The sequence below is a fragment of the Boleophthalmus pectinirostris genome, unplaced genomic scaffold, assembly GCF_026225935.1.
Source record: "Boleophthalmus pectinirostris isolate CB_2022bp ecotype Guang Dong unplaced genomic scaffold, ASM2622593v1 HiC_scaffold_6, whole genome shotgun sequence".
Classification (NCBI taxonomy): Eukaryota; Metazoa; Chordata; class Actinopteri; order Gobiiformes; family Gobiidae; genus Boleophthalmus; species Boleophthalmus pectinirostris.
The window spans coordinates 2,013,790-2,038,337 of NW_026571447.1; the positions used below are offsets into that span (position 1 = coordinate 2,013,790).

General features: G+C 39.5%; 3 protein-coding genes and 1 pseudogene across 3 annotated transcripts; all 4 read left to right on the forward strand.

Annotated features, from left to right (window-relative positions):
- The first annotated feature begins 5,610 nt into the window (after window positions 1–5,610).
- LOC110168007 (uncharacterized) lies at window positions 5,611–17,090 on the forward strand. Its single transcript, XM_020933421.2, has 7 exons — window positions 5,611–5,736; window positions 6,595–6,733; window positions 7,504–7,593; window positions 7,971–8,069; window positions 10,532–10,595; window positions 11,959–12,163; window positions 16,756–17,090. The coding sequence occupies exons 2-7, from the start codon at window positions 6,600–6,602 to the stop codon at window positions 17,088–17,090; spliced, it is 927 nt and encodes a 308-aa protein (XP_020789080.2). The 5' UTR covers window positions 5,611–5,736; window positions 6,595–6,599.
- On the forward strand, window positions 17,088–21,371 carry LOC129411776 (protein NLRC3-like). The gene is made up of 5 exons (XM_055163711.1): window positions 17,088–17,646; window positions 17,969–18,843; window positions 18,994–19,164; window positions 19,269–19,443; window positions 21,233–21,371. The coding sequence occupies exons 1-4, from the start codon at window positions 17,446–17,448 to the stop codon at window positions 19,426–19,428; spliced, it is 1,407 nt and encodes a 468-aa protein (XP_055019686.1). The 5' UTR covers window positions 17,088–17,445; the 3' UTR covers window positions 19,429–19,443; window positions 21,233–21,371.
- On the forward strand, window positions 20,272–23,358 carry LOC129411720 (stonustoxin subunit alpha-like). Its single transcript, XM_055163349.1, has 4 exons — window positions 20,272–20,300; window positions 21,233–21,397; window positions 21,481–21,527; window positions 21,603–23,358. Exons 1-4 carry the CDS (start codon window positions 20,272–20,274, stop codon window positions 22,130–22,132), a joined length of 771 nt encoding a protein of 256 aa, XP_055019324.1. The 3' UTR covers window positions 22,133–23,358.
- LOC110168008 (26S proteasome regulatory subunit 8-like) lies at window positions 22,159–24,292 on the forward strand (annotated as a pseudogene).
- The last annotated feature ends 256 nt before the right edge of the window (window positions 24,293–24,548 follow it).

The following is a 24,548-nucleotide window of genomic DNA, read 5'->3' on the forward strand; positions in this document are numbered from 1 at the left end:
CACAATGCATGTTCAAAAATATCATTTACTACACTCAAAAAGATCATTTCTTCAATAACACAAGGTAAATATCTTACTACACTCAAAAATTATCGTTTAACTTCGATAACACAAGGTCAATATTTGACTACACTCAAAAAGATCACTTAACTTTAAGAAACACCATACAGGTAACTTTAACAACTCTTAAAGTATCACCTGGGGAACACTTACAACTTCACTTAGCTTTAGAAACCACTCTATGAAATGCTCTACACTCGATCTGACAACATTTGTCCAAAACACATTTTTAACAGTGCCTCAAAGAATTTAACCAGATTTAGTTTTATACCAAAAACATTGCAAATATTAATTTATCCTTAGCAGTGCCTCAAAACCTTTAACCAAATTTAGCTTTGCATCAAAAAACATTGCATTTTTGTAATGTAACTCACCTAGGATGACTTGACTTGCTCGTAGTATAATATATATATATATATATATATATAATAATTGAGGGAAAGACTCAACAAAAGATTCCAACAAGTGATTTGTCTTTGTCTTATTTCATCTGCTTTTTATTGTATTTTTACCAGAAAGCTCATACAAAAATAATTAGGACAAATCACCTTGCAAGTACCTTTTGGAGAAATTACCCTGTGACCAGGAAAGCTATAAAGCACAGCCTAGTCCGAATTAGAGATTCTGATCTCCTAAGCCGATTACAGCCGGAGGGTCAATGCCAACCAAAAATCAGGATCTGAATCATTATGGGAATTTTCAATATTTATATAAGGTCACAGAACTCCACCCAGGTACATGCAAAGTGATCAGTAGGTCACAGATAGCACACATTTTTCAAGTACAGGCAACACTTTCTTAGAAACCACAATCTTCACCATTCTAGCCCCCTACGCCTCTGCCCCAGCCAGATGTGAAGTAAAGGCCACCTCGCTTCGTCGAAGGAGCAGGAAGCTTCGCATCCGCATTGCATACAGGCCCCCCCACACGCCGCATAACATATAGGTTTCGTACATCAATGTCAAATAAAGGTCAACTGTCAAAAGAACAGAAGGTCCTTATCTTTCCTGCACACAAACATAACGGTTACAGAAATTATTGCAAAATAACCTAAACTTAAAAATTAAATTGAAAGAATTAAGCAAATCAATATAAAGGAAACAAATCAGATTAAATCAAAGCAAAACAAGTAACTCATGGTAATATGGGTCACAAAAACACTTCTAATATCTAAATCAAACACTCTTAATCTCTAATGCTCTTACAGTTATTCAATTATCAAAATAAAGCATCATGAACATCTTCATCTGAACTCAGGAGCCCTTTTAGTGGGGCTTACGCCAAAACCTTCATCTTTTTACCCCACCCAAGTGAGCTCTCCTGTGGCCGAGGGGGGGTTCACGACACAATGTCAGAGGAAGAATGCAGTTAACTTTTTGTATCAGAGGAGTGGCTTTTCTCCAGATTTGCAGATTTGAACTACCAGTGATTGTTTTTAAATTTTATATAAAAGAATTCTGTAGGTCCACATTTTGGTGACTCCTTCATGACACATTTTAAATCACAAACATGGATTAAAAATGGAACTAAAAAATCTCTGTCAATGTTGTGTTTTCAGATCCGCACCCTATCAATCATCCTGTGTCATTTCATAGGAGCAAGATTGTACAAAGTTCTACTGTGTGTTTTAAGTTTTGTAAGTATGAAAAAACTAGAGTTGTTTAGGAAATATTTTGAATAGTAATTTTGCAGTCATTTGAATAAATCGTTATTTATTCATGTAATAGGTTGGATTTAGTGATGCCGGCTCTTTTGAACAATGTTTATGCATTTTTATCCTGTTAAACCCTGAACCAACACAAGACTCAGCTCAGAAGCAGAGCAGGCAACACGAGAGAGAACATTGTGCACAAAAAAACAAAAACTAAACACGTCTGGCCCTTGTCATTTCTCTCTGTGATTAGTTTGTAGATAAAATTCCTTCTCATATTGGCTTCTGTCATATAAATAAATAGTAAAAGAGTCAGTCTTTTGAAGGGCCAAAATTCCCATCACTAGTTGAGTTACAGTTTTAGATGTAGAAGAGAGAGAGGCTGGTGTTACTGTTGTACAAACACCTCTTTAAACAGAACACTATTTAAGTGTAACTCTTCAGTGATCATTTTCAGTGATTATCCCAACGACAACATTTAGATATATTTTTGCAATCCAGAGATGTTCTTTAATGTGTCTGTATGAAATGTCTTGGTTGAAGTATCGCACAACATGTCAACAAATATCACTGTGTGGAAAGAACCAACTGTTTCTGTACTTTTTATTGTTACTCGGGTTTTGCAGCTTTTCTTTGTGATTGTTATTGCAGACAATACTATTGTACATTTGCAAATCAATATTGTAATTTGTATGTTTTTGCTTTATGTGGATAGGCCCAATAATTACAGAGATACAATAATCCAGGTCAACAAATCTGTGTTTGAATCTTTAGCAGCAAAATGTATGGAATTCTGCGCTGCTCTCCATTTGCTATTCTTGGTTAAGAAATTGTAAAATAAAAAAATTCTTAAACGGGGCATTCTGCAGTTTTTTTTTCCATGTTATAACGTTGTTCCCTCATCAGAAACCTGCCTGGAGAAGTTTTAGAGTCATTCCATACATGTTTGAGTATTTTAGTGATCTCTCCTGGGCCCTATTCAAACCCTCTTTATGGTTAGCAGTACGAGTCTCCGCCCACAAACCTACATCCCCCACATGACAATTCTCCATCAATATACAAAAACATGATACAAAACTGTGCACAGCAACTGGACAAACCTGATGTGATGTGCAGGAGTTTTATTCATTCAACAGGATGCACGCTGATTGTGTTCTGACAGTGCTCTGAATGGGTAGTAACTTAGCTCAGAGAGCAGAGGGAGGGGAGACTGAGCTTCAACAACTAAAATGAAAGTTATAAAACATGTTAATACACAGTTTTCGTAAAATATGGCATTTTCAAACAACAAAAGGTAAAATGCTGAAAAGTTCTGTTCTGTTCTGTGCTGTTAATACAAATGCACCCTCTTTATGGTCTAAAGTCTTGTGACACACATTAGTCATGTTTTGAAACAAATTCTTATTTCAAAACAGGGATGAACTGGATTGTGGTGAACTGTGAACTTAGATTGCATTTGCACCACTTTTCTTTTTCTTGTTTATGAGGTCCTCTGTTTTCTGCAGGTTTAAATCTCCAGCTCTGATACGGACACGTGCAGTACTGCACTTTTATATTTAACCTCTAAGGGGCGGTGCACTGCATTACTCTTTAAACCACAGGTGTCAAACATAAGGCCCGGGGGCCAGATCCGGCCCTCCAAGACCTTTAATGTGGCCCTTGGGTGATTTTCTACTCAAATATTTTAATTATATTTTCTATTAAAATCTTGTTAATTTTCTGTGGTGTTTATCACAGCAGCGTCTCCAGCGTCTCTGTACGTGGCCCCTCCCACCAGAGCAGCACAAATGAAGACTTGTCTCTTTCCAAACGCTCTTAAAGGACGATCGTTTTGACTGTTGACCGTGACACCCTCATCAGAAAAATGTCCAACATGAGAAAAGTGGAGCCGAGTGCAGGATTTTACAAGAAAAAGTTACTTATTCCTGTTTGCATTGAAGTTAATGTTAAAACATTGTGTTGAAATTGAATTGTTCTTAAAGTTTCAGGTTGTTCATAATATTTCAATAAGAAAGAGTTCATCAATTAAAAAAGATTTCTGTAATAGATTTGCATTTCTTTGCACAAATATTTGAACTTATTGTTATTTTTGGGGTTTATATGACATGATCCGGCCCCTTTGGGATCAAAGTCGGTTGGATACGGCCCCCGAACCAAAATGAGTTCGACACCCCTGCTTTAAACCTTCATTTAGACTACATCGCCTGAGTTGGCACTTTTAACTGAAACGAAGGGAAGTGAACTTGTTAAGGTGGGGGACGAGGGACCCAAAAGCAGAATCAGAACACAGTCAAGTTTAAGCAGTTTATTGTACAAACGAAGGCAGGCTGAGGAGGCAGGAGGCCAACTTCTCCGGAGGCAACGGCAGACGACCAGGAGACACCTGGGAGAAAACAGGAGTAGGTAAATCCAGGGCAAACAATAAGCAAGACGGGAATAAATCCAAGAGCCTGGTGACGCTACCGAACAGGACGGAATTATCTGGCAAAGTGGTGATGAGAAGACCAGGGCTAAATACTGAGGTAGATGAAGGGATTGATTGCAGGTGTGTCTCATCTGCTCTGGAAAAAGCCAGCCACGCCCCCTGCCACACTCAAGCTCTGAAACAGAAAAGGGAGGGGGAGAGAACAAAAACAAATCCTAACAGAACTCGGCCAGACTGACAGCGTAATGAAGTTGGCTCAACGTTTGACGTTCGCTTGATATTCGGGGTTTAACTTTCCCACAGTAAGACCCAAACATGCATTTTGCCTAAATAACTTGAACTAGGTTAAACAAAGTGCAACCTGATAATGTCTTATATAACAAAACAACAGCATAAATAGTACCTATCGATTATAGGCAAAAAATCTACTCAAGCTGCTCCAACCTTCGTTCTGTGGTTACCGTCTATGTTAGGGACCGTCAACAAATCGTCACCACATTGTTGGAGGGAGTCACTTTGACATTAGTGGAGCCGGTGTACACAATAACTACTTGAACAAAAAATTCACCAAAAATCAACAAAAACACTTTTTCTAAATCTGTGGGGTGTAGTAGATCCCAAATAAATGTGTCTATTTACTACAGGTCACAATTGGCCCCTAGGTCACATTACTGTGAAGAGAGACACAAAAAATACTTGAAAAAATTCACCAAAAATCAACCAAAATACTTTTTCCAAATCTGTGTGGTGTAGTAGTTCCCAAATAAATGTGTTTATTTACTACAGGTTACAATTGAACCCGAGGTCACATTACTGTGAAGCGGGACACAATAATTACACTAAAAAATTCACCAAAAATTAACCTAAACACTTTTTCCAAATCTGTGGGGCGTAGTAGATCCCCAATAAATGTGTCTACTTACTCCAGGTCACAATTGCCCCTAGGTCGCATTACTGTGAAAAAAGACACAAAAAATACTTGAAAAAATTCACCAAAAATGAACCAAAACACTTTTTTCTAAAATCTGTGGGGCGTAGTAGTTCCCAAATAAATGTGTTTATTTACTACAGGTCACAATTGGCCCCTAGGTCACATTACTGTGAAGCGGGACACAATAATGTGTGTAATTATTGTGTCCCGCTTCACAGTAATGTGACCTAGGGTCCAGTTGTGACCTGTAGTAAGTAGACACATTTATTTGGGAACTACTATGCCCCACAGATTTGGAAAAAGTGTTTTGGTTGATTTTTTGTGAATTTTTTCAAGTATTTTTTGTGTCTTTCTTCACAGTAATGTGACCTAGGGTCCAATTGTGACCTGTAGTTAATAAACACATTTATTTGGGAACTACTACGCCCCACAGATTTGGAAAAAGTGTTTTGGTTGATTTTTGGTGAATTTTTTCATGTATTTAATGTGTAACCTTGCTCCAATAATGTAAAGTGACTCCCTCCAATACTGTGGTGACTATTTGTTGACGGTCCCTAACGAATATCAAGCGAACGTCAAACGTTGAGCCAACTTCAATACGCTCTGACAGCAAGGTTCCGCCTCTTCTCTTTTTTCACCCTTTTTACTTTGACTGAGGAATCCCCAAAGGTAACCTGCATGTGCACGTTTATCTCTTATTATTAAAATAATACATCTGTTCCTATTGGCCTATTTATTTGGCCTATTAAACATCCTAATGTTGTCTTGTTATGTCGCTTATCTGCGCATTTTGGATGAGGCAGACCGTAGAGCCTTTGTTTGCTTTTCTCGTGACTGTTAAATACGGTGGAGTATTAGTTTCACTTCCCATCTCTTTCACCTGGTGTCACGTTTACGTTTAGATATAGACTATTTCATAAAGAGGAGAAACAGGCTCACGAAAACAACGTATTCACATTTTTATTTGAACAGTTTTATGAGTTTCACTTCCGTTTTGACAGAGAGCTAGCTAAATTATTCAAATACATGGACAACATAAGCTATAATACCTTTGCAGTCATGTTTTTGATGACAGAACAACTTTATATCATGGTCGAAAGCAAAACTAACTGGTTTTACATAATATCCCACCCCATCCTTAAAAAGTCTGGACATAATATCTGATTTATAATTCAAATGGAAATGACATGGACACAGTAGCTCACACATCACTATATATTACACTAACTGAGTAAAAAAAAAAAAAAAAAAAAAAAAAAATATATATATATATATATATATAAAGGTAACACACTTCTACAGAAGTAACAAAAAAAATAGCTAGAGAGTGGTATCAATAAGACAAATTATTGCATATAAATGTATTTACAGTAAGTAAAAAACAAATATTGTACTATAAATATCAAATAAACCAGCTCAACAGGTCTGTGCACTGACTGCAAACCTAATCCTCAAGCTCAGTGAAGCATTCCGTAAACATGAGCCAAGAGCAGAGCAGAAAAAGTTTGGTTTTACTTTCTGCTGCAGGAGCCATGTCTCAGCCTGAGGAAGACGAGCAGAACCCCTTAAATCCTGGTCCAGACCTAGACCGACCCAGATCCGGGTCTCCAGCCCTGTCCCAGATGTCATACCACTCCATGGACTCACCTATGACCTTCAGCTCAGAGTAAGACCTTTACAGCTTTGGGTTTGTAAGAAAATTCTCAAACCATAGATGGATTTGTGAGCGACGTCACAGACAAGCTGCACAGACAGAGACACAGACAGAGACACAGACAGAGACACAGACAGAGACACAGACAGAGACACAGACAGAGACACAGACACAGACACAGAGACAGAGACACAGAGACAGAGACACAGAGACACAGAGACAGAGACAGAGACACAGAGACACAGAGACAGAGACAGAGGCACAGAGACAGAGGCACAGAGACAGAGGCACAGAGACAGAGGCACAGAGACAGAGCACAGAGACAGAGACACAGAGACAGACAGAGGGGGGAGTGTGGTGCAGACTGGCAGCCTCACTACAGGACGAGTGTATTATAAAACATACATTAAACACACTGCAGTTAATTGAAATGGGATCATATATCCAGTTAACTCACCAGCAGTAACTAGTTAGAAAGTAAGGGATTACTGTAATCCACTATGGAGTGTTTGACTGTGTTTGACTGTGTGTAAATGTGTGTAATTCATAGGACAGTGTCTAAAACAGTAATAAAACAGGAACACAAGAGGACACTCACACTGATCACCTGTGACACAAAACAATACAAATACTGATTTATGGACGACTGTGCACATCATCTGTGTGTAATTACATTCTATAACAGAAAATGTTCTTAGTGTGAAGAATTTATGTTTGTTTTAAGTTTGATCCTGAGCTTTATGGTAAACAGAGTAATCAGTTCTTTTACTTTACTGTTCCAGACTGAAGCCAGAGAAAACAAACTCCTCCACACAAACCCCGAGACCACAGAGACATTCACAACGAGCTCGGAGGAAAAGCTCTGTTTCTGAGTAAGTTTAAGGAATGGTGCAGTATTGTGTTTTTGTTTAACACTTAAAATTATATTAGTTCATCACAAAGTAGAATGTTGCGCTCGTCTCTCAGATACAACAGTTGGGATTCTGTGTCATTCTCCTGTATTTTCATCAGAAATCTCACAAAGTCATATCCACAAATATTTTCCCTTATCATTTCTGTGACAAGGTCCATTCTCCTGCTGGATTTATCCAAACACACTGTTACCTAGAAACATTTGACTTGCCCCCAACTCAGTCTAACGTCTGACGTTTGGGAGAAAGGAGGACGGGCGGGTCTCTGAGACACAAATTTGAAGCTGAAAATAAAGTTGAAATTTAAAATGATGTTACTTCTCTGTTTTGTTTTGAAGGAGGGACGCTGAGAGATCCTCTGCTCCAGACGCTGCTTCCATGAGTGATAGTGTGTTCTCAAAGGGTATTATAGTGAATTTAAAAAAAGAAGATTTACCGTAAGTTAATTAAAATTTAAAGTTTATATGTCCCTGAAAAAACTAAACAAAACTAAATTCAAGAGTACTCAGGCTTAAGGACTATATAGGTGTTAGCTCAGATAGTGATGGCTGCCCTGGAGAGCTGGTCAGGAAACAAGAGACAGGATGCAGATGAGAAGTTTTAGATGGCTTTAATGAAGCTCAGACAGCATCATATACATTACATTAGTATTTTTGATATTAGCTTCCGAGTGCCCTTAACCCTCTCAGGCTCAAATTAATCTTTAGCATCAGGAAAAATCTGATGTTTGGGGAAAATGATCATATGGGGTAGTAATATACAATCCTGACTTTTTTTTGAGAGAGACCTTCACATCCAGTGTGTTCTGGGATGTTGCAGATTTGCAGCATTGGTCTGGTGTGGTAAATTAACACTGAAGACTGAAAATGATATGAACTTCATGTGTTCACCACTTTTCATAACAATGAAAACCTAAAGCACAGTGTAACAACTTTACAGTGGCAGAACAACATCACTTTTTCGTGTGGTGCTCCAAGAAACAATTTTTATCCTTTGTAAACAACAAAAGTACTTTGCACTTCTGGCAGGCTGTTTGTGTGTAGCCGTTCTTGCACAGTCTGCATCGTCACGTTTATCAGCATGGATGGGAGAAAAGGCTCCTGAGTAAAATAAGATCATAAAATACAAATTTGGAGTAAGTAGGTAATTGGCAGTTATCTGCAACGCCTGCCTGGAGAGGGTTAACTGCACAAATAAACAAATATTATTTTAAGAACATGAGCAACACATCTAAACAAGCATAAAATAATAACAAAGGACTTATCAAATGTTCATACAGTCGTAAATGTCATAGACTTACATTTTTGTAAGTAATTTTTGTAACTTGAGCTGGTGAGAGATGACTACATGCCCGGTGTTCTGTTGAAATGAGCTCCCTGCAGCCTAAATCAACAGTGATGTCTATCAAATTACGCTGAACCATCGAGAATAAGCACCCTTAGATTTTCCCGTTTACCTCCCCAGTTTTACAACATATTTCTTTGGATTAGAGACAGTGGGTTTGATGCTGTTTGCAAATTTCAACTTATATGAATATGTGTAGGTAGTTCATTTGGACAGTCGTATTCTGCTCAAATAGGGCTCCGACTAAAGGGAACACATATTGACAGGACAATTTAGCCATCGAATAATGCTTCCCACTGTAGAATCAACATTATTCACTCGTGTAGATGAATTTTGGTTAAGGAAGTCATGTCCACAGGCCCATATTTTCAAAATAAATAATAATAAATATCAAATAAGGCTCCCACTATAGAAGAGAAAGAATTGACTGGAAACACTGAAATCAAAATAAAGTAGGATGTAATGAAAACGATAAAATCAAATATTAAATCCAAACTATTCAGTCATCTAACATAGGTATTCTGCCGCAAATGTAACACACATGTCGATGTTTAACTGGTCCAAACAAACAATAAAACCAATACACTTTTAAAATGTGACTTGTTACTCCAGTTCTGCGTCAGGAGCTCAGATCGACACATTTAAACTGTTACAGTGCTTGAGGATCGTGCATATGTGCAGTAGCTCTAGGAGCTCAAATCGACAGGACAGCAGGCCTCATAAACTCATTAAGGCAGCGTACTCTGAACTAAAAGGTGCATTAATGCCCCAGCACTACTAGTGTGTACTTCATACTCCCCGACTGCCATTCCAACAAAATCTTCTTAGAAAATTGGAATAGTTTAACTTAGTATTATCGATTCTTTTAGTCAGACAAGAGAGTTTGTTTATCTTCTTGTATCGTCCTCAAAAGTGTCATGATGGTGATGGTGTAGTGACATGTCTGTAGGCTGCTTTACTTGGTTTTGTTAGACAGTAAGGGAAGTTTTCACCCCTACTCTCTAACGGCTTCTCCTGAACTGCATCCCGTGTGTGTGATAAGGTGTATGCTCCCTTGACACCATTCATGCTCCTTTGACCTATGCTTGTGGATCTTGATCTGTGTTTACAAAGGTATGTCTTTGTGTGTGGTGCTAATGCTCATTTCGGACCTTAATAAATATTTAAATAATCCCACAGATTGAAATAATCTACCCGATAGAAAAGCAGATCATCTTTGCTACAAATAAAATTTTGTTATGTTACGTTTTAATAAACATTAGCATTCCCGTTGAGTCACAAAGATGTACTCTTCTAAAAGCTGAAGTATTTTCTGGTGAAATTTTCCCCTCATCTGTGAAGTGTTTAACTTGTCAGTGACTTTCACCTGTAGCTCACTGTCCACTGCCTGAGCTCAAGACTGAGTGATTTTTGTGCGATTCAGCAAAAGCCTCATAGATTTTACATTAGAGCGGAAATGGCTTCACTGACCCTCCCTCTGACTGGAAGTAACCAGCTGCCGTTGTGCACAGAGCCAATTGTTGTGCTGTTTTTTTTTTTTTTATATATTTTGCAGTGATCTCCAGAAGCTTACAGAAGGCTCCGGTGATGAAGAAATTGATACTGCGTCTATATTTGAGGTGGGATTATGTTACTTTTAAGAGATTCTTGCTAGGGCTGGGTGATATGGAGCAACAACTATATCTGGATATATTTTGTCAATATTTGATATATATATCTCGATATCTGTAGAGGAAAAATGCCCCCCCCTCCCCAAAACTACTGCAAAAACATATATTCCAAAGTCCACAAGGTCTTTTTTTAATGACGTGCAAAGAGGCAGTTCATGAAGGAACAAAATGCTTCTGCGACATAAAAAAAAAAAAAAAATCCCTGTATACTAAAATAATAATTTAACTGTAATAAGTAAGAAATAAAACATATTGTCTTCTTTTCATTCAAAACTAAAACAACTCAACTCTAGCTCATCTTTGTATTAACTTAATAATTGTACGATAACCAGAACCATGAGCTCCTTTAGCAGAAGAAGCTCAGGAGGTTCCTTATTTTATTTTAATAGATCCATGTTTCTCACCAGCGTCAGGAGCTCTGAGGTTTCCCACAATCCACTGCAGATCAAACCCAACGTTTCCAAACACTATTGTACAAGTGACACTGCAACAGATTATTTATTTAAATTTTCTACATACATAAAATTTACATGAGTAAACTTTACATAAACCATAACGACTCTAGAGCCACGTCAGCCCGTTTGAGATTATCATGTGTTTAATGCAGCTTTGCCACATGTGTTTACGTTTTACAGAAACGAAACTTAAAAGTGCATGACTCATTTGCATAAACTATAAGCTCTGATAAAAACAGTTCTTTCCTTGTGTCTGATGTGGTTCAGCTTCTGTCAGACTAAAGGACATGACTCAGTGGAATATGAGAGTTCTCTCTGTGATAGAGGATGTGCTGCTGATGGTCTTGTCTGTAAATGGTGGAAAAGTTTCGTGGTGCCAGAAGTGTTTGGTTGAGTGTATGAGGCAGCACGTGAGAGGAGGGGTAACAAAATCAAGGAGATGGGGGTGCGCGGGGGCGAGTTATTGCATATATATATAAGTGTTATATTGATGTATATGATATGTCAGAATCCATTACGTGTATCGAGATATACTTGAAATATTGAGATATCGTCCACCCCTAAATTTTGCTTTCTTGCTTTACAGTTTTAGGGATAACTCAATGACTCTATGAAGTGATTTGTTATTGATGTTCTTATCTTGATTTGCAGACACAAGTTAAAAAAAAAAAATGATGTAGAGTGGGACAAAACAAACATTTTAAGAGCAAAGACTGCAGCAGTTACAGAGAGAGGGGTGACAATTTGTTTAAAAGAAAGTGAATTGTATTCAGAGTTGATGGAGTCATATTACACCCAGCGGGCTAGCTCTGTCCATTTGTACAGTCCATGGTCTAACCCTGATAAATGTCTTTCAGCGGCTTGAAAATATGATTCATAAGTTGGTGAGTTCTGAACTGAGGAGGTTCCAGAGAGCTGTGAGTGCAGACTGTTTTAAGGATTGCAGCTCTGATGGAGAAGATTCTGACAAGAGGAGCAAACCCAGAGGAGCACTTCTGGACCTGACTTTACACTTACTGAAGGAAATGAACCAGGAGCAACTGGCCGATTCACTCAAAAGCAGTAAGAACTCAGCTGAATGTCTAATCTCTTGTCTGTTGTGTATCTGTGAACTGTCCCTGAGTCATATTTTGCATACTTATTAAAGCCCCAGTTTGCTAATAAGTGATTGGGCATGTAAAAATAGGACTCAGACACTTCTCACTTAGTGTAGTTTAACAGATAAAACTAACAACAGATCTCCAGCCTTTTTTCTCCGGTGAGATAACTGAAAAATGAAAATGCCAGAGAACTACTCATTGTAACAGTAACAGTAAACATAAGAGCCACAGTGAGACTTACTGTTGGAGCCATATTGCGCCTCTCTACCTCCTGCCACTGTGAGGCGCTATTTGTAATTTATGCAAGTACCTGCCCTATAAAAGGGGAGAAAATTGTGCACACAGGTGTTGCACTGTGAAGGTATACAGTCTTTTGAATGTCGTCGTCATCGTCGTGAACTATCAAGTGCTGAATCTGTGTATTTTTGGATGGCTATAAGGTACACCAATAAATGCTGAGGAACACAGTATTTGGACTCTGTTTTTATGGAAGACACGCGTCCGAGACACCACACACGCTGCAGCCATAGCGGACCTTGCACAGGGCAAGGTTTGGCCGCTACAGTTACACTAGGTACAGTTAGATTCTTATAAAACATAAATGATCCATTATCCATTTATTAACTAACGCAAATTAAACATCAGCCTGATACATTTAAGCCATATTCATACATACAATGTGACACTGCTCTTCTCCAGACATTTTCCTGCCGTCCGTTTGTGTGAATGTGTGCACCAACTGTGTCCTCTCCAGACTTTAAATGGAGTTTCAACTCTGGTGTGCAGCAGGTGTGTGTGTCGATGCAATACACATCAACAAATAGACAAAGGCAACCAAGAAGACTCCTGACCGAGAAGTGACAGGTCCCCACACTGGAACTGATAGTGCTGCTGATTCGGAACTATCTGTCTGTCAGGGAATTTACCCTAAGACATCAAATTACATTAAATAAGACACACCAAAATGAGACAGTTAAAAGTAATACTTGCGCAAGGAGAGAGAGCTGTCAGAGCCTGTCAATACCACTGGCTGAGCCTCTCTACTCTGCCAGCTCTCCTCCCAACAGCAGGTTTCACAGATAACAGTACAGTACATTATGTTATATCACACAATGGTTACAATGATCACATGCTAACAATCTTTAGGCTAAACCACCCTCCCATTTCACACTTGATTACAGGCTCCAGGTGATAAACAATTAGGTCAGTTTTCTCCCAAAAAATTATACTAACCACATGAGGGAAAAAACCCTTAGCTGTCTTCTCATGGGCGACTCAGTAGATGAGCTTAATGAGTCAGGAGTTCTTGTACTAGGACATATGACATACATATGGAAAAACCCCAAAACACAATTGTTGATAACTTTAATCACACACACAAATGATTATGATTTTAAATGATTCATAATATTTAAAATAACACAGAAATTCTTTCACACTGTCCATCTGATCTATTGAACTGTGCATACGAGAACGTGTGAGATTCACATAATTTATTTGTTTTGATATTTATTTGTTATTATTGAACCTGTTTTATAGGCTCCTTAAAGTTGTAACCAATTTATTTTTGTTGCACTGCCATGACAAATTAAAAAATATATATATTTGAGGCCAATTAAGTCAAAAGGCTATTGGCTACAAAAATGCGAATATTAAAATTTGAAAAATGTGAAAACTTTGCTTTTGGTCAGATCAGAAAAACACATCAAAATACAAGCAGAAATTAGGAAGAGAGAACTGGTTATGTCTCGGGCGCTGTCGTTGTTAGTCTCTGCTGCAAAACTCTCTCTTACTTTTACGACCGCCACAATTTGGACAATATGGACATGCTATACCTCTTTTAAAAGCCCACTTTAGTTTGTCACAGAAAGTCACAATGCAAGAACAGGCAAAGAATCACCCTCACTGCTTTAGCCACATTAGGATGTTACTATCTAAACACAAGCACTGCGCTGATGTCCTTTGAACTGTAAAAACCTTTAACAAGTCTGAATATTTATATTAAGTACATGTGACAGTTACATATGATTAAAACTGAGCTTAATGTGCAGAAATTATTAATATTAGGGTGACCAGATGAGATTGGCTGAAATTTGGAACAGGCTGGAAAAAAAAAAAAAAAACTTCCAAACCTTTCCTTAATATTTCTGCTACAAGAGAACAACATAAAAATCATGAACTCAAATTGTCATTATGTAAAAATAACAATGCACAACATGTCGGCCTGTGACCATCACTGCTGTCTGCTGCTCTGCCTGCACATTCACTGTCCTCGACCTCCACCTCGCGGCTGCTGCAACTTGCTCTCTCTTTGCCTACTCTATAAAACAAAGGGAACAGAAATGTCTTATTGTTTCTATACATATATTAGATACATTAATAGAAACAACTTTCAGTTCAGTTAATACTATAGCCTACCTAGGAGGCACTATATTTCACAGAGCTTTTCACTGCTGTCAGTGCCTGCACTCCCTTCTTTCCCACTATTTATTTATTCATTTTAGCTTTGATTTCACTGCGGACCAGGTTAAATGAGCATCTTTAAATTACTGCTAAACTACTACTAAATTTGTTTAGTAAGGTGTCAGTGAAAGCATGTGCATTCTCGACTGCTTGTTCAAAGAAATCTGAAAAAAAGAAGTCTGGTGTGGGTGTCCCAGAAGTGCGACCAAGTCATTGTTAAAATCTCAAATAAGTCTCAAGTCTTTGATCTCAAGTCCGAGTCAAGTCCCAAGTCAAAGACAGACAAGTCCAAGTCGAGTCTCAAGTCACTGGTCCATGAGTCAAAGTCATGTGCTTTGAGCTTCAAGTCATTTCAAGTTTTTAAACAAAAAAGCACCAAATGTAGCTTAGATTTTTGCTATTTATATGACTTTTAAACTAAATTGTACTTAAATACTCATATACCATGACTATTTATATAAGAGTTATGGAAATGCTAATTTTTCCTTTTTTCTTAACAAGAGTGCGAATTATTATGGTCAAAATAGAAAGAATTCAGATTTAAAAGTGCTTAATAACAGTTATTTTGTCATGTAGTCTGCACTGAAATGGAAGGATCATGTTCTGTGCAGTTCCCTCTGTTTTACTGCATTGTACTGTGTATTACTGTAGTACATTTGAAGATACCACATCACAGTACTTCAGTTACATCCAAAGTAACAAATAGAGAAGTTGGAGGCACACGTTCCAGTTTGTTCCTGTAAAATAAAATAATTAATTTATCAACTGTAAAGAAAAAAGTATTTTTTGGAAACATATTTTTTTAGGAGAAGCATCAAGTCTTCTCAAGTCACAGGGCTCAAGTCCAAGTCAAGTCCCAAGCCTTTGTGTATTTTATCAAGTCAAGTCTCAAGTCCTAAAAATACTGACTAAAATCTGACTCAAGTCCAAGTCACGACTTGCAAGTCCCACCTTTGGGGCGCTCTGCTCAGGAGTCCAGAATCTCACACAAATCGTGAATATTTTCACATTGTCTTTATTAGACACATCTGTTGTAATTGAAAAGAATGTGTGTTTTGACTTGAGAAGTCAGATGCAAAGGGTGCAAGGATGTTTGTCACCAGTGCTTCAGCTTTTGTGCGACCGTAGCTGATGAGTTTAGCTGTAGCTGAGTCCGAATGCAGCTTTGGTGCTAACTTCATGGCACAGTCAAGCGATGGGTATGATTGTTAGTGGGTCACACAGTGGAACACGGAGGTCAGCTCAGCATATGGTGATCAGATGAGATTGGTTGAAATTTGGAATGGGGACAAAGTGTAGGCTCAGAAATGTTGATGAGCTTTTCTTTACAAACACACAAAAATCACGTTAACTAATAGAAACACTGAGTTTGAATAAATGATTTTGTTTGCACACAGAAAGGAAGAAAGAACAAAATAAATATGTAAATGATATATCGAGGTCTTGAACCCGGAGCATCCATACTAAAGACAAGTGACTTAATGTAGTGAACTAAACTCCATAATGTAGGAAAAAACTTGGTTGTGGCACTGCCTCACCTGCCTCTCCTGACCACATGTCGCTGATACTCCACCTCGTTGTCTCCCCTCTGCTTTCCACTCCACTCCAAACACAGCAGCTGCTGCGTACTGTCTGCTCACACCTTCAGTTTATCAGAAAATCATTACTCACTATTCTGTTTGCCATTTTCAGGACATTTAGGGGCAAATTTGGGACAGCAGCTTAGATTTCAGGACTGTCCCAAAATGTTTGGGACGTCTGGTCACCTTAGTTAATGTGCACTCTTTATGATCATCTCCTCTCTGTTCAGAGCTCATTACTCAGATGTGCTGTGAGCATCAAATAAGACCCAGCACAGTTACAGGCAGTTACAGTGATACTGACACTTGGCTTTGGGTGCTTGTTGACAAGTACGAGTGTAATCACCTGGTATTGGACGGATACCTGATACCGGTATCATTATCAGTGCATGCCTGTTTGAGTCCCATCCTGACAATAAACACGCTCCGCCATTTTCTCTTGTATTCTTTCCTGTCACTAAAACCTGAAATGACTAAAATCATATTTTTAATGTACAGTTTTTGTGTTTAGGGCTGCTTGCTCCCGTCTGTCAGGGCCAGATAAAGTCCAAACTGAAGGCCAAGTTTCAGATGGTGTTTGAGGGAATTCAGAAACCAGGACAAGCCTCTCATTTGGATGAAATCTACACAGAGCTGTACCTCACAGAAGGAGCCTGTCAGATGAATGAAGAACATGAAGTAACACAAATCCAAATGAGACGAACTCAAGCTATCAGGACCCTCAAAATGTTCAGACCTCTTCATCGCTGCTCCAGTAGGACAGAGGAACAGAGCCGTGCTGACGAAGGGCGTGGCTGGTGTGGGGAAAACCCTCCTGACGCAGAGATTCAGTCTGGACTGGGCTGAGGCCAAGAGCCACCAGGATCTACACTTCATCTTCCCCTTCACCTTCAGAGAGCTGAACCTCCTGAAAGAGGAGAGCCTCAGCCTGTATGGGCTCATAGGACATTTCTTCACTGAAACAAACCGCGGCATTTGCAGGTTTGAAGAGTTTCAGTGTCTGTTCATACTGGACGGTTTAGATGAGAGCCGTCTGCAGCTGGACTTCTCCAAAACTCCGTCCGTCTCAGACGTGAGAGAGAAAACCTCCATAGAAACTCTCCTGGTCAACCTGATCAGAGGCACACTGCTTCCTTCTGCCCAAATATGGATCACCACACGCCCTGCAGCAGCCAATCAGATCCCAGCAGAGTGCGTCGGCATGGTGACGGAAGTTGGAGGATTCACAGATGCACAGAAAGAAATGTATTTTAGGAAGAAATTCAGAGATGAAGATGAAGCATCTAAGGTCGTGTCTCATGTGAAAGCCTCACGCAGCGTCTACAGCCTCTGCTACATCCCAGTCTTCTCCTGGATCACTGCCAAAGTCATGGACTATGTCCTCCGAACTGGAGGCGGACAGGTCAGTTTCTCTTTCATATTATTTGGGACAAAAATCTACAAAAATTTGAAAAAAAAAAAAAAAAAGAAATAGCGACTAAACCTGTCTGGAGGTTTAAGGCCTGACTCACTGCATCTCTACAGTCGAGTCTCTGGATCTCACGACTCCAGGGGTTGGATTGTAGTGACACAGTGACACAGTGACTGATCCTTACAGTTCTCTGTGGAGGCTCACAAGAGTCAGTACACACAGATTTTCACCAATGATAGAACCATGTTTGTGTCTGCACAATTAAGACAATCGCAAAGACAGTCTGTAATCCTTCTCTTCTTTGTCCCCACAGCTGCCCCAGACCCTGACAGACCTGTACATTCACTTCCTGGTCATCCAGGCTAAAATCTCTAATGTAAAATATAAAGATCAGTCTGAGACAGACATTGTCTGGACCTCAGAAAGTAAGAAAAATCTGATGGTTTTGTCCAGACTGGCCTTTGAGCAGCTGCAGAAGGGAAACCTGATCTTCTATGAGTCTGACCTGAGCGAGTGTGGCATCGACGTGACAGAGGCGTCAGTGCATTCAGGAGTCTTCACTCTGGGATTTAAGGAGGAGACTGGCCTGTACCAGGACAAGGTCTTCTCCTTTGTACATTTGAGCATCCAGGAGTTTCTGGCAGCTCTTCACGTTCACATCACTTTTACAGATTCTGGGGTCAACCTGCTCTCAGATAAACCGTCTTTCTGGTCCAAAATGTTTTATAGCAAAACTTCCATGATACAGTTTTACAGAACAGCAGTGGACACAGCTTTGGAGAGTCCAAATGGACACTTGGACCTGTTCCTGAGATTCCTTCTGGGTTTGTCTCTTGAATGTAACCAGAGTCTCCTCAGAGGGCTGATGAAACCAACAGGAAGTTCACAGATAAACCAGGAAACAGCCCAATATCTGAGAGCTAAGTTAGACTCAGGTCTGTCAGTGGAGAGGAACCTGACTCTGCTGCAGTGTCTGATTGAGCTGAAGGACACAGGTCTCTGTGAGGAGGTCCAGGCCTGTCTCAGCTCTGAGAAGATTCCCTCAGACCTGTCTCCTGCCCAGTGGAGTGCGCTGGTTTCCATTGTAATGTCCACAGAAGAACCAGAGTTTGACTTGAGTAAATACCAACCGTCAGAGACTGCTCTGCTCCACCTGATGCCTGTTGTCAGTCTGTCCTCCAAAGTTCTGTAAGTTGTACATCAGTGCAGGTCTGTTCTGTCACATGTAAAACTACAATGAAAATCAAATGTCATGAATATGTTTCACACATGAAAAGGTGGTTCCTTTCACATTAATGTCATAATTTATTGTTTCTTGATGTTATTGTTCCTCCTCAGGCTGAGTGGGTGTGGTGTGTCAGACAGAGGCTGTGAGGCCCTGGCCTCAGTGCTCGGCTCTCAGTGCTGTTTGAGGGATCTGGACCTCAGTCATAATCCTCTGCAGGACTCTGGGCTGCTCCTGCTCTGTGAGGGTCTGAAGAGGTCGGACTGTGCTCTGCAAACACTCAGGTCTGTGCTGTGAGGGTTTAGACTCTCTGCTGTTACACTGACATCTCCTCAGCTCATTTCTGAGCTGATCTTCTGTGTTCTGTTTAAACTCCTCTGTCCCTCAGGCTGAGCTTCTGTGATCTTTTTCCTCGTTCTTGTGAGGCTCTGGCCTCTGTCCTGGACTCAGAGAAAAACAGTCTGATGGAGCTGGACCTAAGCAACAACGATCTTCAGGACTCAGGGGTCAAGACTCTGAGCAGCGCCCTGAAAGAGCCCCCGCTGTAAACTGGAGACGCTCAGGTCAGAACTCCAAGAGATAACAGTGAACCACTATCATAGAGACACCTCTAACACAGAGCTAACAGCAAACACAGAGATAACAGCAAACACAGAGAGCCATGTAATGGTTTTCCATTTAAATCTGCTGAATTTAGAGTCTCATGAGACAGATGTTTTGATTGATTGATCACTGAGTATTTTACAAACCATACATTGGCGTTTGATCACTTTGATTGACTGAGTGGTGCACATCAGTAGAATCACCAAAGTTTATAAAATGGTAGAGCCACTGGAGCCTCTCAAGTTAAAGAGATGTAACTGATCAGAAACACTGGAGGTGAGTTTTACAGCTTATTGTTCCATCCAGACAATCCACGGTCTCTCGGGAACAACATAAATACAATAAGTAAATGTCATCAAACTAATGCAGTGTAATAATATGAACATATAATCTGTAAAATACAAGAAACACCAACAGGGTTAGGTCATGGACACATGGTGCTGGACTGTGGATGGTCCCTGTTCAGGTGCTCAAATGTTCTCAGCCTTTTATAGGTGTGTCCGCACATCTGCTGTGGATTGGGAATTTAGGGGTGTAGGTGTAACGCTGTGCTCTCCCCTTTGTCCTGAGACAGGTGTTGAGATGTTATTTAAGTGTAATTACTTTACGCTGAGTGAGGTCAGCAGGTTTGTGCAGGTGTGAGTGCGAGCCGCTCCACAATCATGCTCAAGCACAGTGCGGTTGAAAAGACCTAATGTGTGTGCACCCTAACGTAGAGCTAACAGCCAACATAGGACTAACATGTGCTACACATGCTTCCCAAATTTCAAACTTCCGGTCATCGCGCAATGCAGACTGGGAAGGGCCCTCCGAAAAAGTGAGCATCAAACTGCCACATTTGTTTTCCCAGTGGGATGCGTCTATTGTCAAAGTCGATCTTTTCAAGTCTTTTGAACCATATCACTTTTGTTTCTGGTTCTGATATTGTCATATTTTACACATGGGATTCGGACATCGTAATTGTGTGCTTGTTGTCCCAACAGTGTAAAACGGCTCAAGAAATGGGCTTCGGAAGTTTGTGACCTGCAGGGGGAATCAGATGTGTGTGACTGCAAAACCTCTGTTCAAACTGTTTCTCTTCCCAATGGAATTGAAAAATAGTGAAAGGTGATGGGCAGCGATGGAGGGAAGCACAAAGGAAGGACACAGGAAGGACCAAAAAGGAAACCTTTGGCTGCCTAAGAAATCATCCTGCGTTTGCAGAGAACATTTTGTATGTGGAGCGCCAACAAAGCAAAATCCCATTTGTTAAGCGAGAGGTGCAGAAGACAAACAGGCTGAACATCTTGGTCTCTTTGCAGTGGAAGGTGTTTCTTGGTGAACAACTGGTGCTTTTCGCTTTGGCGTTGGCTTTTTAAATTTGTAACTGAGGCTGAGCGAGGTTCGCTGCCCATCGCCTTTGTCTTTCACTATTTTTCAATTCTGTTGGGAAGGGAATTGGAGTTTGCAAACTTCCGAAGCCAGTTTCTCGAGCAGTTTTCTACTGTTAGGATCCAACAACCACGCAATTACGATGTCCGAATTCCAAAACTAAAATATGACAATATCAGAACCAGAAACAAAAGTGATATGGTTCAAAAGACTAGAAAAGATCGACTTTGACAATAGACACATCCCACTGGGAAATCAAACGTAGAGGTTTGATGCTCACTTTTTCGGAGGGCCCTTCTCAGTATGCACTGCACGATGACCAGAAGTTTGAAATTTGGGAAGCATGTATTCTATCAGTTTGTGACCTGTGCTCTGCAGGCTGTCTGGATGTCAGGTCTCAAAAAGCGGCTGTGCATCTCTGGTCTCGGCCCTGAGCTCTGGAGGTTCATGTTTAAAGGAGCTGGACCTCAGTTATAACTGTACAGGAGGAAGTGAGGCACAGCAGCTGACCGCTCTGTTCAACCATCCACAGAAGAAACTCAAGTAAGAACACAACGTACAATAATAATACAGCAAAGGCCAACAAAGAACTGACTTTTATATAAAACTTTTCATTCTGTTCATAGCTTAGAGCACGGAGGAGAGGAGAGATTACAAAAGGATTTTAGAAAATGCAAGTATTAATAATTCAGAAGTTCAAGTTTTTTAACTCTTTTACTGAAAGTAAATCTATTGTTGTCTATTGCAGATGCCTGTTTTCTCACATTTGACCAAAACACTGCAAACAAAATGATCAAATTCTCCAATAATGAGCGGACGATTTCCCTGGAGAAGGAGAAGCAGTCGTACCCTGATCACTCTGAGCGCTTCGACTACTGGAAGCAGGTGCTGTGTGCAGAGGGGCTGAGGGGGCGGAGCTACTGGGAGGTGGAGACGAGGGGAGACGTGTACATCGCGGTGACCTACAAAAGCATCAGACGTAGAGGGACTGGAGATGAGAGCTGTTTGGGCAAAAATGAACAGTCCTGGAGTCTCGGATGTACTGAAGATACATGCTCTGTGCTGCATAAGAACAGGAGAAGATCTTTGAAACGGTCTGCACATCGAGTGGGCGTGTATCTGGACTGGGAGGGAGGAGTCTTGTCCTTTTATGATGTTTCCTCAGATCAGAAGATCCACCTGCAGACCTTTAAGACCAGGTTCACTGAAGAAGTTTACCCAGCGTTCAGAATCAAGACCAAACCATCTGACTCCTCTGTCACTCTGTGTCCTGTGTGAGTGGATTTTACTTGAGAATCGTCTCGATGCTGCAGTCGTCCCTTTGGCTGGTGCATTTTCCTACCACACTTCCACTGAAGATTTTATGAACATGTTTTAATACAACACTCTGTGAGCTACCAGCTACTGTAGCAATGACCTTTTGTAGTTTATATTGAAGTATTTTATTTTATTTAATTTATTTATTGAGACAGGGAAGTGCACTTTCTACATGCACCTTAACAGGAGAGATGGATTGCATGTATTGCATAACTGGACATAGACAGTATATTTTAGACATTACATGATGCCAGAAATGATGTAGTTATGTGACTCTATTTAGAACTACCCAACTACTGTTGCTGAAAAAAGTCTGTTACTAATCAGAGCATCATTATTAATACATTGTGACATGGATCTGAACTGGAAAATACCAAAAATATATATTTTAATTCTTTAACCTTTTTTAAAGTACAATGCAGATTGTTATTTATGTATAACCTGTATTGTGTATGTAGGACCTGGGTGGGTGTGTGGGTGGAGTTTAAGTTTTAAGGGTGGGATTAGTGAGATGGGGTAAAAAACAAACAAAACAAAACAAAAACTACTACTAAAAAAAACTACTAAACTCATGCTTTTCTTTAAAAAAATTCTTTAACATTACCTTTTTTTTGTATGATCATAAATGATAAACTTTTGTGCCTTTGTTAACGTTAGTATTAGTTTGCACAACCATAAATGAAAACTAAATATCCATACTTTTTTTTCTCTTTGTGGTTTATTTTGCATGATCAAAAACGCTCAAACTTTTGTGTCTTTGTTGACATTATTATTAGTTTGTATGACCATAAACGAAAAAAAAAAAAAAAAAGAAGATAAGAATTAGGTTAGAATTATGTTAGAAGATTAGAATTATGTGATTGTGATTCTGGTGGAGGTTTTGGTTTGTGGAACAATCGGACTGATGATTTTAAACAGTCCAACACTGTAGAAACCTTTTAAAATGACTACAGGGTGTTATACTTTGGAAAATATGGAGTTCTGATGAATTATGCATTGAGTTTTGTTTGTTTTAATGTATATTTTGTTTCTTACATGTCCAGTGAGTGGAGTTGTGAATGCAAACTTGTTGTTCATCTGTTTGGTACCTTTGTTTCAGCTCGGACCCTTCCTGTCATGACCCGTGTAGTTTATGTTTTGTTTTTGTTTTGTAATGCTGCAAATGATCCAAAAAAATAAAATAAAAATAAATTAAATAAATTCAGGCCTCACATTTTTAAAACGGATGTTGAATAGAAGAATGAATGTCCACGAGAGCATGCTCCCGCTCTCATATTCATGGATGAGACTGACTCCGTTGGTTCATGTGGTCTTGAAGTGGCTCAGGTGGAGACAGTGAGGTTCAGGACGATGCTGGAGCTGCTCAATCAGCTGGACGGATTATGGTCCTTATGTCAACCAACCAAACTGACATCTTGGACTATGTCTTGCTAAGGCCTGGAAGAATTGACAGGAAGATTGAACTTCCTCCTCCTAATGAAGAGGCCTGTCTTGACATTTTGAAGATTCATTCCAGAAAGATGAACCTCACTCGTGGCATCAACCTGAGGAAGATCGCAGAGTTGATGCCTGGAGCGTGTGGAGCTGAAGTTAAAGGTGCATGCACAGAAGCAGGAACATACGAAGAGAGAACGAAGAGTTCATTTAACCCAGGAGGACTTTGAGATGTCCCTGGCCAAGGTGATGCAAAAAGACAGTGAGAAGAACATGTCCATTGAGAAGTTGTGGAAATAGTGCACTTGGACACACAGCAAAACACACACTTATGTACATTTTTCGTCTTTGTTTATGGTTTGATTTAAAACTGTCATTCATAAGTCATTCAAAAATAAAATGTTTTCCCCAAGTAAAAAAATAAAATAAAATAAAAGAATAGAAGAATGAAAATCTAATATATTCAGCTGCTCGGTGATGTCTTTACTATTCATGATCCTGAACTACAAACAGATGAAGCTGTTACCTGTAAACTTTTCTTTTTATTGTGTTCTGAGTGAATCATGTGCAGAGTTCTTTCTTAGCTGCTCTTGTATTATCAGCATATTTGTTTTAATATGGATTTATAATAATAGTTATATAATAGTAACGACAGGTTGTTAAACAGGAATTCTGTAAAACCCGTATAAAAGAGCTTCTCCAAATTAAAAAAATTTAAACCAAACTTACAATTCTTGTTCATCAAAATTATTTCATGTTTTTAACCAAGACATGGGCAGCAGATGATCTACTAATCATCACTGATGTGGCCGATCATTTTTAATAAAATGTTAAATTAAATCATTTCGATTTTACTTGAGTAAATGTGTGATGATAATTACATGTATTACATGTGTGCACTGTAATACTGTAGTAATGATGAGGACTAAACTTCAGTTCACAC